The 15,795-nt window shown below is 35.5% G+C and overlaps 2 protein-coding genes and 1 long non-coding RNA gene across 9 annotated transcripts in view; 1 reads left to right on the top strand and 2 right to left on the bottom strand.

Annotated features, from left to right (window-relative positions):
• The window catches only part of LOC114881376 (fasciclin-1), a 217,494-nt gene that overhangs the window by 156,002 nt on the left and 45,697 nt on the right, over positions 1 to 15,795 (top strand). For all 6 annotated transcript variants that reach the window (XM_046286520.1, XM_046286519.1, XM_046286518.1 and 3 more), the window contains exon 3: positions 8,632 to 8,822. In XM_046286520.1, the coding sequence (XP_046142476.1) occupies positions 8,632 to 8,822 (191 nt within the window). The remainder of the gene's footprint in view (positions 1 to 8,631; positions 8,823 to 15,795) is intronic.
• On the bottom strand, positions 267 to 4,640 carry LOC114881370 (origin recognition complex subunit 3). The gene is made up of 13 exons (XM_029198135.2): positions 4,241 to 4,640; positions 3,592 to 3,844; positions 3,359 to 3,513; positions 3,132 to 3,289; positions 2,953 to 3,061; positions 2,706 to 2,870; positions 2,407 to 2,604; positions 2,222 to 2,338; positions 1,856 to 2,143; positions 1,552 to 1,785; positions 1,178 to 1,297; positions 619 to 686; positions 267 to 477 (listed from the first exon to the last, which is right to left on the bottom strand). Exons 1-13 carry the CDS (start codon positions 4,262 to 4,264, stop codon positions 384 to 386), a joined length of 1,983 nt encoding a protein of 660 aa, XP_029053968.1. The 5' UTR covers positions 4,265 to 4,640; the 3' UTR covers positions 267 to 383.
• LOC114881498 overlaps positions 12,524 to 15,795 on the bottom strand; it is a 94,999-nt gene continuing 91,727 nt past the window's right edge. For both annotated transcript variants that reach the window (XR_003790284.2, XR_003790266.2), the window contains 2 exons: positions 14,345 to 14,428; positions 12,524 to 13,311 (listed from right to left, as the gene is read on the bottom strand). This is a non-coding gene — a long non-coding RNA (uncharacterized LOC114881498). The remainder of the gene's footprint in view (positions 13,312 to 14,344; positions 14,429 to 15,795) is intronic.

Raw genomic sequence — 15,795 nt, 5'->3', positions numbered from 1 at the left:
GGGTTGAAACTACACAAGTGTTATCAGATACTTATTTCCCTGCTGATACTAAAGCCAAGAGGGAAAAAACGCAATTGCTCCTAATTATTATAATTGCACTCCTAAATAACGTTACTTCTGTCTTTGACTGTAATTCTCTGTTATCTAAATTTCATCAAAGCCTTTCCCCTTCGAACAATAGGTAAAGGTAGGCAAGAAATAGCTGCGAAACTTCTGCACGCCATTATAAACGAGATAGTATTTCAAGGAAAACATGAAACTTTAGTAGCAATATTTTCAAACGTTTTATTAAAAAAAAAAGGTACATATGACAAGATAAATTTTCACTTCGCAGACGATAATACTTGAAGCTTATGATCGATGAAAATGGCGAATGGTGGTCCTCATGTGAGTCGTTTCACGTGATCCGTTTTCGTTTGGGAACTCTTGATGAAACCAAGGAACTCCAATTCGGCGACTGCTTGAGTGAAACGAGCTCTAAATCTCCGTTAAGGATATCTTTGGCTATGATAAAATTCGCTGAGGTACACGTGTGAATTATTTAAACGAAAGGTACCCCGTTACATTCACATGACTATGATTTCCTCCATTTCGAAGTATGGATATGAAAAAGGATACCGTATTTTGGCTTCTTTATCTTTGTTTTTCTTCGCTTCGTTGTTAGGATCCACTATGGTCGCATATGCCTGTGGAGGTGTTCTTTTTAATTTGGAAATTAGAAATTTGCATATACTAATTGGTATAATTAGGACTTTTTTGAATGGGGCAAGTTCACAGAATGTTAGAACAGAATTAATTACAATTAATCTTTAAACAGATTCATTCATTTGCCTTACCTGTACCCCCTTGTAACTTCCAAATTACAAACCTCCCCTTCTTTCTAAATATCTGTACATCCCCAATTAATTCATACTCGAAGATCAAAGTCGATATCATTTCATTTTTTAATCACAGAAGAGGAAATTGGGTTACAGAGGGTGGAGGTGGAATAATGATTTCAGGAATAGATCAAAGGAAAAGCAAACAAATTCAACCCCATTTCACGAGGTCTATTTACAATGTTCTGCTCGCGTGAATCGATCCCGATTAAAATCGCGCGAAGGAAGGAATGAACGGGTGCGTGACCATAAGTGTAACCAGGATTAACCTGTAAACACAAGCACGAACGGATTGTTACCTGCAGCCAGTCGTACATATTCATCAGCGTGCCGGATTCCAAGTGCAGCTTGTAAATTATACTCAGGTCAGGCATCGTGGGCACAATGGTATCGTCGTCCTCCAATTTGCAGCAACCGCACTAAAATATGTATTTCCAATTAACTTCGACACGCAAGACACTGTTTTCCTGACCAGGAAAAAGCTATGATAGGTATCTGTAAACGTTGACGGAGGTCTGGCAGGATAAATTTAGATAGCTGAAGAAGAGTTAAGGGTTTCTGTACCCTGGCTACCAAAGTTGGTCTTCAGGAGTGATTCACCTTGATCTTCGCCCAATTCTCCTGCAAAATTTAATAAAAAGGTAATAATAAATAAATCTTTCTTTTCACTCACATTCAAGTACAGCTGTGGATCGCTCAAAGCATTATGTATAGCAGCCCTCAAAGACCCACGAATGTGCTGCTTCGCCAAATTGCCATCATTGAAGCAAAATATCTCATTAGCAGGTATGCGATTAGGATTGATCAAATAAACAGCGAATACTTGTTGATCCAAATAATTGATCACGTCTATTTGTGCCTGTTTATATGGCGATCGTGTCTTCGTTTGGGACATTTTCAACAATTTCTAGAAATTAAAAATGAAGATACTACGATTTCTTTATTCAATTTTTGAGATAATGAGTTTTATTTCACACCGTTTGTAATTGAACTCGAGTGAGTTTCTCAGTGGCAGAGACGATATCTGCAGGGGTTGCACCGACATCTAAACTGGCTTCTTCAATAATTGAAATATGTTCTTGGAGGCTCGTTTTAAGCTTCCTCATAGATGAATTATTTGATTTTTCGATGATTGAGACAAGAGAGTTCAATTTCGAGAGTAATTCTGTCTTTGATAGGAAACCCAGAAGATCCAAGCAATTTTTGTATTCGCTACATTCTCTTAAATCCTTCGTGTATACTGCTTTCATATAGAATTCTCGTAGCTACAATTGTTTTAAAATTGTTCATTTTCCTTTACATGAAATTTGAACAGCTTTAGAGTATTTTTGTTCAGCTTCTACCTGTTTGCCCATTGGAGAGTTTGGCAATGATGCCATTAGATGATGCAGACACCTGAGTACTGTTAGAAATTGGTCCATGTACTTGTGAAATTTATTTAACAATTTTACTAGTACCTCCTACAATTAATTATTTAATTATATTCCATTGGAAATTTTGATTTTGATGAGCAAGAAATTATGTCTACCTGGAATTTTTTGTTTTCAACAGCTACTCGATTTCTTTCGTCCTCTTTCAATTGTTGAATATACTTTTCTATTGAAGGTATCTTTTTGATATCTTCTATATCCTCGTCAGTTAAGGAGGATATTCTATTATTTATTTGCTGTGGTTTGCAACAAAGTGAATTTATATTGTTTGCATAGAAATGTTGTATCATACACGTCTATAAATAATATAAAATAACGTCAATTCTAGAGTGAGATTCTAATTAAACAAATTTCTAAGCGCGAACAAAACGAAACGAAAAATAAATGAAACTAATACCTTGTAATTTTGAATGAAGTTCTCTACAGACAAATCATAAAACAAAAACATATCTATTAACAACTGAAAAGCGCGCCCAGTCAATTTAAAGGGTATTTCAGTGCAGAAAATAATATTTTCTAATACATCTGATAAGGTATTCAACTGAGTTGGCATGTTGAATATCTAAATAAAAAGCAATCATTGTTTCAACAGAAAAATGTGTACCTTCTTATATTAACAGTTCTGTAATTTATTTATTGCTCACATGAACGTGTAATTTTGATGAGGCATCATATGTTAAAGCTCTGTAAATGGCATGTATAGTGGTAGCAACACCAAAAATTAAAATAAATTTTATTGTACTTGCATATGAACTGTAAGAAGCATTCAATTAATAGTGAGACTGTGATATCCAGATAGACAGAAACAAATGATCTATGATACCTGAGTATTAAAATAAAATCATGTAATACTGTTGGAGAAGTGCTCTCAAAGTCAGTTATAATTATAAGGAGAGGATCATTTGGATCACAGTGTTTCTGATACCAAGAATGTAATACTCGCATGGTACACTGATTCTTTTTAATTGATGCATCTTCAGTCTACAAATAAATTAATGATGTTTATTGTTCCTGAGTTTCTCAATTATTGCTCATAAAATAATTGATCACCTGTTTACTACTTATCAATTGATAAACTGATTCCTCTAAAATACTTTTTATATCATCTGAATCTCTACTCCATATAATTGCTGTATGTTTTATTATCGATTCTAATTTAGAGATTGTCTTTTCAAACATGGTTTCATGATCAGGAACATTAACTCCTATAATACAATCATTCGAATGATGCAAGAAAATATGAAATCATGAGAAATGATGATTTCAGTAAATATTATTGTCACCTGTTAATACAATAGCTGTTTGTATCCCATCTTCTAACTGTTCTATTGGAGTTTCTTTAACTTTAGAGACAAAAGATTCTAAATTGGCCAAAAGTTCATGGAACATATTAATTCTTATATCCTCAGCAGCTTTTTGAGTGCTGGTCCACGTTTCATTATAAGCAAGGTACCATGGTTCATTGAAATAATCTACTGATTTAAATTTTACAGGTTTCTTACCAATTTTGTAACTACCTTTATGTGCAAAAACACCCTAAAAATGTATTTTAAAATAATAGAACCATTGGGGAATATTAGGAAAAAAGTTCTGCAGGAGATTTTTATTTCTTACAATAAAATATAATTATCAAGTACACATAAATTATTTGATAAATTCTTAATTTCTTATTCTACTCTACTATATTTAAAAACATGAAATAAAATTCATATAGAAAAATAAATTTTAAACAAAAATTAATTAAAGATACGTAAAAATATCTTCTATATTAACAATTAAAATTACTTTACTAAATAGTAATTCATGATACATGATTTATTAAGGTTTCTTTATTATTAAAAAATCTTACATTATAGTATAGTGAACATAATGTTCGGAGCGCGCGTTTATATTTTAAGGTTAAGTAAGAAGAAACAACAGGTTGCACAGTACCTTTGACACCGAAGCGTTGTCCATTTTAGTAATAATAAATGTTAGAACAATTAAATATGAATTATGCAATTGAACAATTATTCAAATAACTATAAATCATTTATAACAGAAAAATTGTGCAGCAAACTCCTCTCTCTCTAGCAGTTTGCGCGCTACTGTTAGTTCCAGAGGCGCACATAGGTAGCGCTGCTTACTGGCAGCAGTGACTACAGAGGCCAAAGACTGGACATGCTTTGTATGATTTATGGGGTCCCAGACACCCCAAGATGAGATTAAATCTGCATACAGAAAGCACAGCCGGTATAACAATCGTGCCTATTTTACCAGAGCCTCTTTTACTGCACTACAGACTGACATCTGAAAAGACCCAATCTTCACTCCCTCTGATTTTATTTTTTTTTTCAGAAATCATTTAAAAGCTGCACAAGACTGAGCAATTATTATCATAATTGTTTGACAAACTTCTATTCATTTAATGAGCCTTAGTAAATAAATCATTTTAAAGAAGCAACTGAATTATTATTTAATTTACCCAATTTCATTTCTGAGTTATATATTTAATACCCTTATCTTCTTTTCTCAATTATTTATAAATTGAGAAATAAATTATAGATATGGTATACATGGAAATCAAACTTAAAACAGTAATTACTTCTCAATACCAGCAAGATCTATTTATTATCCTACTTCTCTTCATGGACCAAGGCCTCCCTTCGCAGATATTTATTTTTTCATTTGTTTTAGGAGCCTCGCAGGGGCTGACGCTATATCATTGCATCTTCGCATCCCTTATAGCACTGCATTCCTCACATCATTGCCTTCCTTACATCTCCGCATCCTTTACATCCCGGAATTCTTTATATTCCTGCACCCTTTACATCTCTGCATCCCTTACCTTCCTGCATTCTTTACAATTCTTCATCCCTTACATTCCTGCATCCTTTCCATCACTATATCCTTTCCATCTCTACATCCCTTCCATCCCTACATCCTTTACATCTCTACATCCCTTCCATCTCTACATCCCTTCCACCCCTACATCCTGTAACCCTTGTAATAAATATAATAAATATAATTGGCTGGTTGGAGCAAAGGTAAGTAAAGGTAAGTAAAGGTAAGTAAACTATCTTTTTCAATTCAAATTTAGTTCCTTTTTTTGCCACCAGAGGGCGCTGATTCGACGTTGAGATTTTAGTTCACATTTTTGCCGCTAGAGGGCCAAAATCTCTTCGTGATTTAGTTCCTTTTTCGAAAACCAGATGGCGCTGATCCGAGGTCGAGATTTTAGTTCACATTTTTGCCGCTAGAGGGCCAAAATTTGTGCTTGATTTAGTTCCTTTTTCAAAAACCAGATGGCGCTGACTCGAAGTCGAGATTTTAGTTCACATTTTTGCCGCCAGAGGGCCAAAATTTGTGCTTGATTTAGTTCCTTTTTCAAAAACCAGATGGCGCTGACTCGAGGTCGAGATTTTAGTTCACATTTTTGCCGCTAGAGGGCGCTGCGCAACAATATTTACTTACCTTTACTCGAATCAGTGACTGTAAATTTTTTTTTTTTTGTTTTTTAACGTGGGGAAATCTTGCATAAGACCCCCCACCGCCCCCTGGGGGAAGGCGGCGGGGGAGTGTCAGATTCTTACTGACTAAAACCCCACGGCGACCGATACCGGCGCTAAAAAAGGGCTCTGGGACTTTAATTACTCCAGAGCCCTCCACGCCTGGCACATTGGTGCCCATTTAGGGTGCCTAGCGCGTGGCCGACACCGGGGGTCGCACCCGGTGCCGGGTTCTATGTACTTACTTGGGCCCCGTGCAAAGGCGTGTGGAGCCCCCACTCCAGACGCCAGGGGCCCTGGTGGTCCCACCAGTTTTGTTAATTACTTATAATTAAATAATGGTGCTTCAATTAAAGTAACATGCTCAAATATGTAAATGAAATGGCTTCATTTATTAAAATGACAATATCTAAAGGAGTAGTTTAAAATTTAGAAAGTGAAGTGAAAGAAAATGTAAAATAGAATTTAAGTTATCTCAACCAAGAGTCAATTTTTAATATTTTATATTAAAATTATGATTTAACTAGAATTGATTAAGAGCATGTATGCAAGGTACAAATTAAATCTTATATGAAATCTTTATAATTTAATGTATGATCAATTCTAATATTCCATTAAGACTTATTTAATAATTTAATAACCAGAGTTTCAAATTTTATATGTAATTAAAATTTGTACCTTAAGATTTACTTAATTTCCAGTCATAAGACACTATATCAAAAGTTATTATTATTAATTTACGAAGCGAATTATTGAATGTAATGTTTGATCACATTAGAAATAAAGGAATCACAGCGAATGAAATTGAATCGGAATCAATTGGCTCGTCGGACGTCGGAGCAAAAATGTTCCTAGTCAGCCAATAATCCGGAGCGAGGGTAGAATTTTCAAAATCGAACTTACCGTCCAGCATTTCGATCGCGATATTCGAATTTCACGAGCGTAAGCTAGCACGATCATCATCTGAATCGCAAATGCGCCGATTGAATTCGTCGAGGCCGAGCAAACAATCCGGAAACCGAGAGTTTGATGCTGCATTTCGCGGTTCGAGGCTTGTTCCGTCCAACTTTCCACGGACCCGATCTACTTGCACAGCGAACTTGACTGCCAGAAACTCGTAATTGATTTAAAGAAGTGTCCAAACAAGATGCTGGTCCCCTCGGCAAATGTATTGAAATACATCCCTACCCGAGTCGACGCGAGTTTGTGTAAACTGTCCGTGCAATCGGCACCGGAGGCCAGATTATTCGGGACGGAAGTCTGCTTTCAACCGGCCAAGGGAGAACGGTTTTTTGGCCAGGGAATATAAATCGATCGCGCCAAGCAGCTTTGTACGAATGTTCTCGTTTTGTGGTCGGCCATCGCACCTGTGCCCCAAGGGGTTCCATCGTCGAAAATAAATGGGATTCGATCGACGACTTAATCATCCGCCTTCGTTGAAAGGGACGTCGGGGACAAAACGATGCAGAGATCAAGGGAGCTATTGATCGCTAAATGGAACGTATTTGTCTGGATTTTTCGATCGTTGTACCTGGCGTTTGTCATTGTGAATGATTAACGCGCACATTTTTATTCATTCTAGTCTTGTTCTTATTGTTTCGACCATTCGTGCAGTTTATTGCGCTGATATTTTTCAAACTTTTAATAAATCATTTTCTTTAATTGAAATAAATTTCTGATTTTTCAATCTTCCTCCTATCCCATTTATACTTACAATTCATTTTTAACAAATGAAAATTCTTTTATTAAATCATATTGTTCTTCGCAATATTCAAAACTGTTCCTCGTTTAACCATCTAACAACGAGCATCCTATAGAACACAAAAAATTGAATGGCAAAGAGATCAACGTCATTGTGTTCTTCCACAAAACGACACCGTAAAACCAAAACTGTGTATTCAAAAAAGAATCGTAGAAACCAAAAGAAACAAAAGATTACACCGATGTACAGCGTCAAACGTATTACTTCCTCTCGCATCACTGCCAAAAACCGAAACGTAAAAATCCGACCAACGAGCACGTCGCCGGGCAAAGAATTTTATTTTCCAAACCACAACGGAGAACAAGCAGCGTGGAACAATAGAAACGCAGGAAAAAGGTGAAGCTTAAACTAAAAGGAAAAACCGACGTGGGTGGAGTGAAAGAAAAAAAAAAAGGAAGAGTTGTTCGCGAAGCTACAAAGCTGGTCTCTTTATTATCTCGTTACCGGTTGGAATGTCCTCGTAATCCTAAGCTTTTTTCCAGTCGCTGTCTGCTGCTGGAAGCGCGATAGCATAGATAGCGTTTTGCATCCAACAGAGAGAAGATTCAATCTCACCAGAAACGGAGAAGAACCGTCGCGACAGGAGAAACAACACAATAGCTCTCATTACGAACGCCACGAAGAATCGGTTCCTGTTTCGTTGAAACGCCTGCTGTTCTTTGCTAAAAGCTTCAAAGAACCGCTGCTGTGGATTTTAACCCTTTGCGCTTCGAGTTACTTCGTTTTATGTAACTCGTGTTTCTTTTTGACTAAGTGCCTGTTATGGGAACGTTCATGACTGAGGTGTTGCCGTGTCTCAAATTTGGGAAAAAAGAATAATTGCAAGGCATTATCGTAGAGGGTGGCAAAAATTAATTATTTGTACCCTTAATAATTACAGCTTTGATACTTATGGGTGGTTAGAATAATAAATTTTTAAATTTCTAAATTTCCAAATTCCTAAGCTTCCAAATTCCTAAGTTCCTAAATATCTAAATTTCTAAATTTCTTAAATTTAGAAAATAGTTTTCAAAATTAAACTTAACTCAATATTAATAAATAAAAAATGAAAAAATGTTCTTCTCTGTTTTCAGCAAACTTCCCAAAGACAATCGAGAACCTAGGAGACTCAATCTCATCAGAGCTTGAGGGTAATCCACCCTTATGGGTCACCAGGAGATCGGGCACACACGGCGAGGACGTTTACATAAATAACGCAAAGATCATCGTAGAACGAAGCAATTTTCAATCGAAGGTTACAGTCGATGGCGATATGAAAACTCAGGTGAGTGTTAATTCTCAAATTTGATTCAGGTGGCCTTGATTAAATGAACGAAAAACGACAGTAAATCTCTCTGGGGACTCTAATGAATTTCACTTGGTTCGTTCAGTGGTCGCGGTTAATTTAATAGCAAATTACCTTTTTACGAGCTTAATCTCCCTAGCAATTACGTGCTGCTTTGCGTGAACACGACTTCCGGTGTTCCAAACGTGATTTCCTGGAAAATGTGCTTAAGAAGTTCATACGATGTACTTATGCACCTCGTATTCCTCTTTTAACGAGATTTTAATGCTGTGCAGTTCGTCGCATTGATGGATATTGATAAACTTATCGAACGTGCTTCTTTTTATCAGAAAAAGATTTTTCTTATCTATAAGGGCTCTAAACTGAAAATTGGAAATTTAAAAAATGAAAAATATGTGAAAAATATTAAATCATTGTATGTTAAATGACTGATTTTGAAATGTACAAATACCTATTGTATTTTATTATATTAAATAAAGCTTAAAATTGATTAAAAAGAACTGTTCGTTAATATTTATAGCTCCTTAACAAAATCTCTCAAAGGTATTGCAAAATACCTATTGTATTACATAAAATTAAAGCCTAAAATTTATTAAAAATCTTTTGAACTAAAAATTCGAAAAAATTTAATTAAGAAGCAAGACCAATGGAATAAACTTTTTTAATACCATTTCACCATTTTTTGTGTTCTCAATGTGTTCAACATCCTCATCGCTTTTCCAGACGAACGTGGACCTCGTTTCAATTCGCCAAACGAATCCTTTAATCTTTCAGCAAGTATCATCATTGATGAAAATCGCGGAGCAGAGCCAATCTTCGGCTAATCTCTTCAACGCTCTCGTTCGTAGATCAATCTTCCTATCTTACCTCTCGTTCTTCTTTCCCTCTGCCCGTCTCTTGTTCCGCCTCGCGCCGGTATTAGAGAAACTTTTCTCATCCACTTAACGGAGAAGTTCTATCGCGGCCGATACTTCCTACTTGTTCGTACAGCACTAGAGTATCGGATCATAATTAATGTAGACAAAAGTGGGCTAATCGAATAACTTTTTACATTCCGATTCGCTGAACTCACCGGAACTACGTTTTCTCGATCAAGCTGAAGCCGAAACTTTCTTTCCCGTTCGACTGATTAACTCGTTTCGAAATGTGCATCTCTTTTTTTATTCAGATGTTGTTACAGTGATAAAGATCGACTTGTGTAATAATTTACCATAATTTACACTGATAAATATTCTATAATAATTTTGAAAATTACAACCCTTCCTTTCTTAATTCTCTCATCGCAACCTAAGGGTATTTACCCCTCTAGAATTATATATTTGCTATAACTCAAGTATTTGTTGGATTTCCAAGTAAGAAATAATTTTTATTAATTATGGTGGAGAAAGTTCTAAATTTTAAATTAGAATTCAAAAATAAAATAAAATAAATTTTAATTTTAGTATAACTTAATAGAATAATTTTCTATTCCAAAGAATTTGACGCCCTTTCCACCCTGTTATAATAATATTTCACCCTTGTTGTCCTCTCTATTTAAAAAACGAAAAGAGAGGTTGAAATTGGGTTGGATTAAATTCGCAGAAGTGAAACGAGCATCAACATGGAAGGCTAGGAATATTAAGGGGATACAGCAGTTAACGGGTTACCAGCAGACAGCGTTGGAATCGTATAAAAATATTTTCCGGCTTATTTAAACCGCCTGGCAGTTACGTTCTCGCGTTTCAACGGAAGTATATCCTCGGAGGAACACGAGATCAACGCGGCGGCTACGTAATAACTGACATAGTCCCGGCACCGTTAACGTTTACGATCTCGTTGCGAACTATATCACACGCCGGACGATTCCCGGCGAAAAAATACTCCGAGGAAATTCCTGCAGGCTTCGTTATTCAACGGGGGAGAATCCCGGGATAAACGGGCCGTGTTGAAGAAGAAACGATAGTACGGGACGGGAGATTATCCATGAATCTAAAAATCCACCGGAGAAACGGTGCACTAATTTCACGAGGCGATAGTAGAAAACGGGTAATGAAAAAACTGATGGTCAGAGATGAAACGATTGATTAACTAAATGTCTTTCATTATTTTCACGAATAATGCTGAGATAAATGGTAATAAATTTAGAAGAAATAAATAATCATACGAGAACACCCCTGTTCACTATAATATGAATTATTAAATATATTGAAAATTAATTTTTAATTACGATTTAAAATTAGAGCATTATAATCTTTCTCATTTTTTTCAATTAAATATTTTTAATTTTGTTAAACACGCAATATTTTCTTCTCACGAATGTCCATCCAAAGATGTCGTCAAACGAGGAATTTCACGATAAACCACACACGAGGGTGGAAAAAAAATATCTTGAGGCATAGGTAACGTCGAGGTCGGAAAGCCGTCGAGGTTTTTAATCTGGAAAGCTCGCGGGCTTTTGAACTCATTAAATGCTGCTGGAACGCGTTTCCTCCACGTGCTGCCTCGGGCAGCGAACCATTCGACCTCGTCCCTGTTTCTTAACAATTTAAAGAAATTCCAGTCCGAATAACTGTACCGACCCATTAGCCACGAATCGCCAAAAGAGTTACGGTTAATGGAGAGAAAAAATGGTAGGAGGGAAGACGAACGGGTTGAAAGGGTAGCAGGGTTGAAAGCGACTCGACCGTCCAAGGGTAAATTGAAAATCAGTCAGTGATGAGGGTGAATACTTGCTGGATAGTTTCCTGACGAAACTGCGTGTGAAGATTCGATCGAATGCGTTCGATCAATAGAGAGAAGGGTACATTGGTACATTTGATATCGATGATGAGGAGGAAAGATAATTGGGTGCTAAAACTTACAGGGGTCACCAAACTCTATATACTAAACTCTGGACTTAGAACTTTCAACATTGGAGTTTGAATTTGAACTCTGAGCTTTGGATTTTAAAGCTTAAGCTTTGGATTCTGGAATTTGGAGTTTAGCTTCTGGACTTTGGACTCCAAAGTTTTAGTTTTGGATATTGAATTAAAGTTTCTTCATTGATTTTATTGAAGTATTACCTGAATAAAATTTCTTTGTAAAAGAAAGATTGACATATTTTTTATAGTATAATTAAATAGATTTCAATGAATTCTAATTTTACTTTCCATGCAACGTGTTTGTTGATCTGAAAAACGTGTTGGTCCCCTCGAGTTTTATACCGAATAAAATGTATTTTGCTTCCCGTTGAATTTTAATTACTATGAGAATTATTACGTGCTTGGTTATTGTTTGAATTTCGAAAGCCTCGTTCTGATGCAGAAATATGATTCACAGCAAGCGTTCGTCCTTGTTTTTTTATTCCTATAAAAGCCGTTCTAATTTCCGTATGCAAATAAAGTGATAAAACGTTGTTCGAATGGAAGGCTAAAATGCGAGAATATTATCGAATGAAATAACAAGTATTGAAAACTGACCTCGAGTGCAAATGAGGGATTAATAATTCCTTTAGAAAATATTTGATTAAGTGAAATCAAATGAGGCAAAGGGTGAGAAATGTCCTTTTTGTTATAAGTTAAAATCGTTTTTATTCAGCCTATTTTTGCAATGAATAATGAATACTAATATCAACTTTGTAATAAATTTAAAAAATTATAAAATGAAGGGTTGAAATAAATTTGAAATTACCATTAGCTGAAAATTGAACATGTCTCCAGCATTTCAATTTAAATTTATGATCAATCTGTATTCATTACATTGCTCGAATAGAATAAATGTTTAGTCAAAAGACGAAGGAAACGTCAACGATAGACAATGTTCCTTTTTAAAAGGATATTTCTGTCGGAAGGAAAATTCAACTTTCAGCTCGATCCAGTATAATCGAATACAAAATGTGGTTGTCTGTGCCGGGCTAATACGTTGTATGGGAATAATGCTCACATATCCGCTTTCAATTCGATAGATATGTAAAATATATGCCGTATTTGCGTAAAATGAATACGAAACGCTGGGAATATTTCATCGTTAAATCGATTGAGTATTACTACGAGTTACGGGCACCAGACAATTTAAAGCTTCCTTGCTATTGTTGAACGAAAAATCAGAATAATTCAATGTCCTATGAAAGGATAGAATACAGGATTTTTCCATTTTTTTTTATTTCATAAATTAAATATCATTGATTTTGTGGAATTTAATTTTTAAAATTTTAAATTTAATATTGTTAATTATTTCAAAAGAAAAGATAAAATAAAATTGAATAAAGAAATAGGCAATTAGTAATAAACATGCATAAAAACATTTCAACAGGAGCAGTTTATCATAAATTAATCAACGAGAAATTAAATCTTACGATTACTGGAACATTGAAAGGGACGCGCGTCGCGACGCCTGGCGTCTCGGAGGCTGGTTTTCGCGGTCGCGCAGCTAGTTCCCTTCATGGCGCAATTTCCTTTTACGAGACACTCCGGCAGCCTGTAGAGAAACTTCTCCCAGGAGGCCGTGAATGCTATGGGACAAGAAGGGAAAAGTATCAAGGAAGTTGGCTTCGCGGTAACTCGATTTGGAACGAAATAAAGCCGAGATTTTCCTGGCGTAAATGCCGTCAGCCGAATCTGTCCTGAGCCGGTAGACAAAACAGGGTCGCGTTACGGCTTGTTAAAAAATGCACGCCGCTACGGGACTGAAGAAGCGAGTTTCCAACAGCATGCTGGCGGGAAGAAAAAAGGAGAAGCAAGAGGGTGAACGAGCGTACTGGGAAACCAAGAAGTCAGTAATAGATGAAAGAGAAATGGCTGAACATGTGGGGAAGGAAAACGAGCGCGATAGTGGGTCTGATAAAATAAAAATGACGCCAGTTCCTAAGGGGTGAATATCGCTCACCCCTCTGTGGCTCCGTTCGATGAATCTTCGAGTGACATAAGGGTGGGCATTCGTGCGAAATTATTAGTTTTCTTTTTAGGGAAAAGCTTTGTAAATAATTTATTTTTCTGTAATTTTTAAGTTGTAAAAATTCAAAATCTAAATAAACTTTCCAGAAATTCATTTAACAGTGAAATTTTTAATTAAAATTTTTCCATACCTAAAATTAATTATATGTTTATTTTATGATAATATTATGTTTCTGAAATAAAAGTCTTAATACAATTCAAAATTGATCTTATACTACTGCTTGTGACACCGTTCAGTATGTGAGGGTTAATAGCGTCCCATATAAACCCCATAAACGTAGCAATCCGATTTTTCCAATAAAGAATAAAAGAGGTCAGTCGGTCTGATTTTAATCTCGCGTAAGATCGTTGCTCATCAAAAGGGGAGGAAGAAAAGGAGAAGGGAAACGACGCCATGGTGTCTGGACGCCACACCCTAACCACCCTAGGATCGCTTACAGCCCCGACATACGGGACCGAGAAGAACTTTATAGTAATCGAGCGGAATTGAACGTGTACTTTATGTTCTCAATTCGCGCGTCTATATTTCGTCATGAGTTTTGCACATGTTCGATTGACAGAGGTGAATTAAAAAGCTTTCGTACTACTTACTTGTATCACTTACTGCTGGCCTGGCCTTATTCGTCTTTTGGTAGGGTTTCGGAAGTGGAACAGCGAATGAATTTCCGGTGTGACCTGAAAAGAAATATATGTTAGAAAAATAAATAAAAAAAGAATAGTAAAATTTTATATGAAATTATTAAATTAAACTAAATTAAAAATTTAGAATTAAAGTTGAATGAGAAAAGGATATTAGTTTTTTGTAAAAATTAATTTAAATTTATTTCCTTTTTTAGGAAAATATGGAGGTAGTTAAATTAAGAAGCAAATGACAAAGACACCGGAAACCACTATAAAATTCCAGCCCACTAACTTAGAATTCGTTAATTTACGGGTCCTCCAGGAACCAGCGGGAACACAATTAATTACGAATAGCCATAACGAACCATTCGCCTGTTTTTATTAATGGCCGCACTCGAGGGTGTAAACGTGACTTTGGCCCCAAGACGGTGGCCAGAATGGGCTGAACTTCGAATTAACGACCTCTTGGAGAAATGCTTTGACTTTTTCTCTTGTGTTTCATTATTTGTAAAAAAAGAAAACAATTCTAGCAATTGTAGTTCTTTCTGAAAAATTGGGTATTTTTTAATTTTCAAATTTTAATTGAAAATCATCTAGAGACAACAATATATAGAAGAATTAATTTATGAATGTCACTAATATATTTATTCTCCAAAAATATTAAGTTTATTAATAATCAAATGTGTAATTAGGTAATTAATCGTTTGGAAATTGGATTCAATAATATGATATCAATTTACAATAATATTCGCGTGATTTTAACAGTAATAATATTTTGTGAATTCCAACTGTTTATCGAAATTATTGGTAGTTATAATTTAGCTTCATGAGATCTATTAGCGTTCTAATTTTGAAATTGTTTCTGTCCGTAACAAACCCACCGGTGTGGTTAATTTCGCTCACTGATTTCATTGAGCTTGATATAATTCTATAAACTTGTTGCTCTAATTAATTTTATTTCACTTTGATAATGCATGCAATTTAGGAGTTGAGGTTAATAGTTTTACAAAATATTTTGAGTGGTAATGATTATAAGAATAAATAAATCTTGCAGTATTAATATTTTAAAATAAAAAAAATTCTACTTCCATTAAACCTCTCATCCTATCATAATGACCCTTCGAAAAAAGAGAAAATGGCTAAGCATTTGGTTCGAGTTCCCATTGTAATTCAATCTCCCAGTTCCTTTTACCCTCGTGAGAAATTCACCCTCTAACTCATCTTTACGTTATCTCCCTTCCTCAGAAACTTTATATTCCCGTCGAAAATATCAGGATAAAAGAGTAAACAAGCAAGGAACGCGACGACACATTTTTATCGTGTCTTTAATTTTACAGTGGTTCTGTGTCGAGCCATTTCTTAACCGCGCCGAGTGAAATAGCAGCGTCTCCCTTAAAAGACGTATACCCTCGTTGTCCAAA

The sequence above is a fragment of the Osmia bicornis genome, chromosome 7, assembly GCF_907164935.1.
Source record: "Osmia bicornis bicornis chromosome 7, iOsmBic2.1, whole genome shotgun sequence".
Classification (NCBI taxonomy): domain Eukaryota; kingdom Metazoa; phylum Arthropoda; class Insecta; order Hymenoptera; family Megachilidae; genus Osmia; species Osmia bicornis.
This window is presented reverse-complemented; position numbering and strand designations above follow the sequence as displayed.

What these genes read in the sequence shown, in the direction of transcription:
- LOC114881370 (XM_029198135.2), bottom strand. Translation starts at nt 4,264, where the DNA reads ATGGACAACGCTTCGGTGTCAAAG. An exon ending in AACAGCTATTGTATTAACAG is followed by an intron (nt 3,514 to 3,591) that starts GTGACAATAATA and finishes ATTGTATTATAG; the next exon opens with GAGTTAATGTTCCTGATCAT. An exon ending in ACTCTCCAATGGGCAAACAG is followed by an intron (nt 2,144 to 2,221) that starts GTAGAAGCTGAA and finishes AAACAATTGTAG; the next exon opens with CTACGAGAATTCTATATGAA.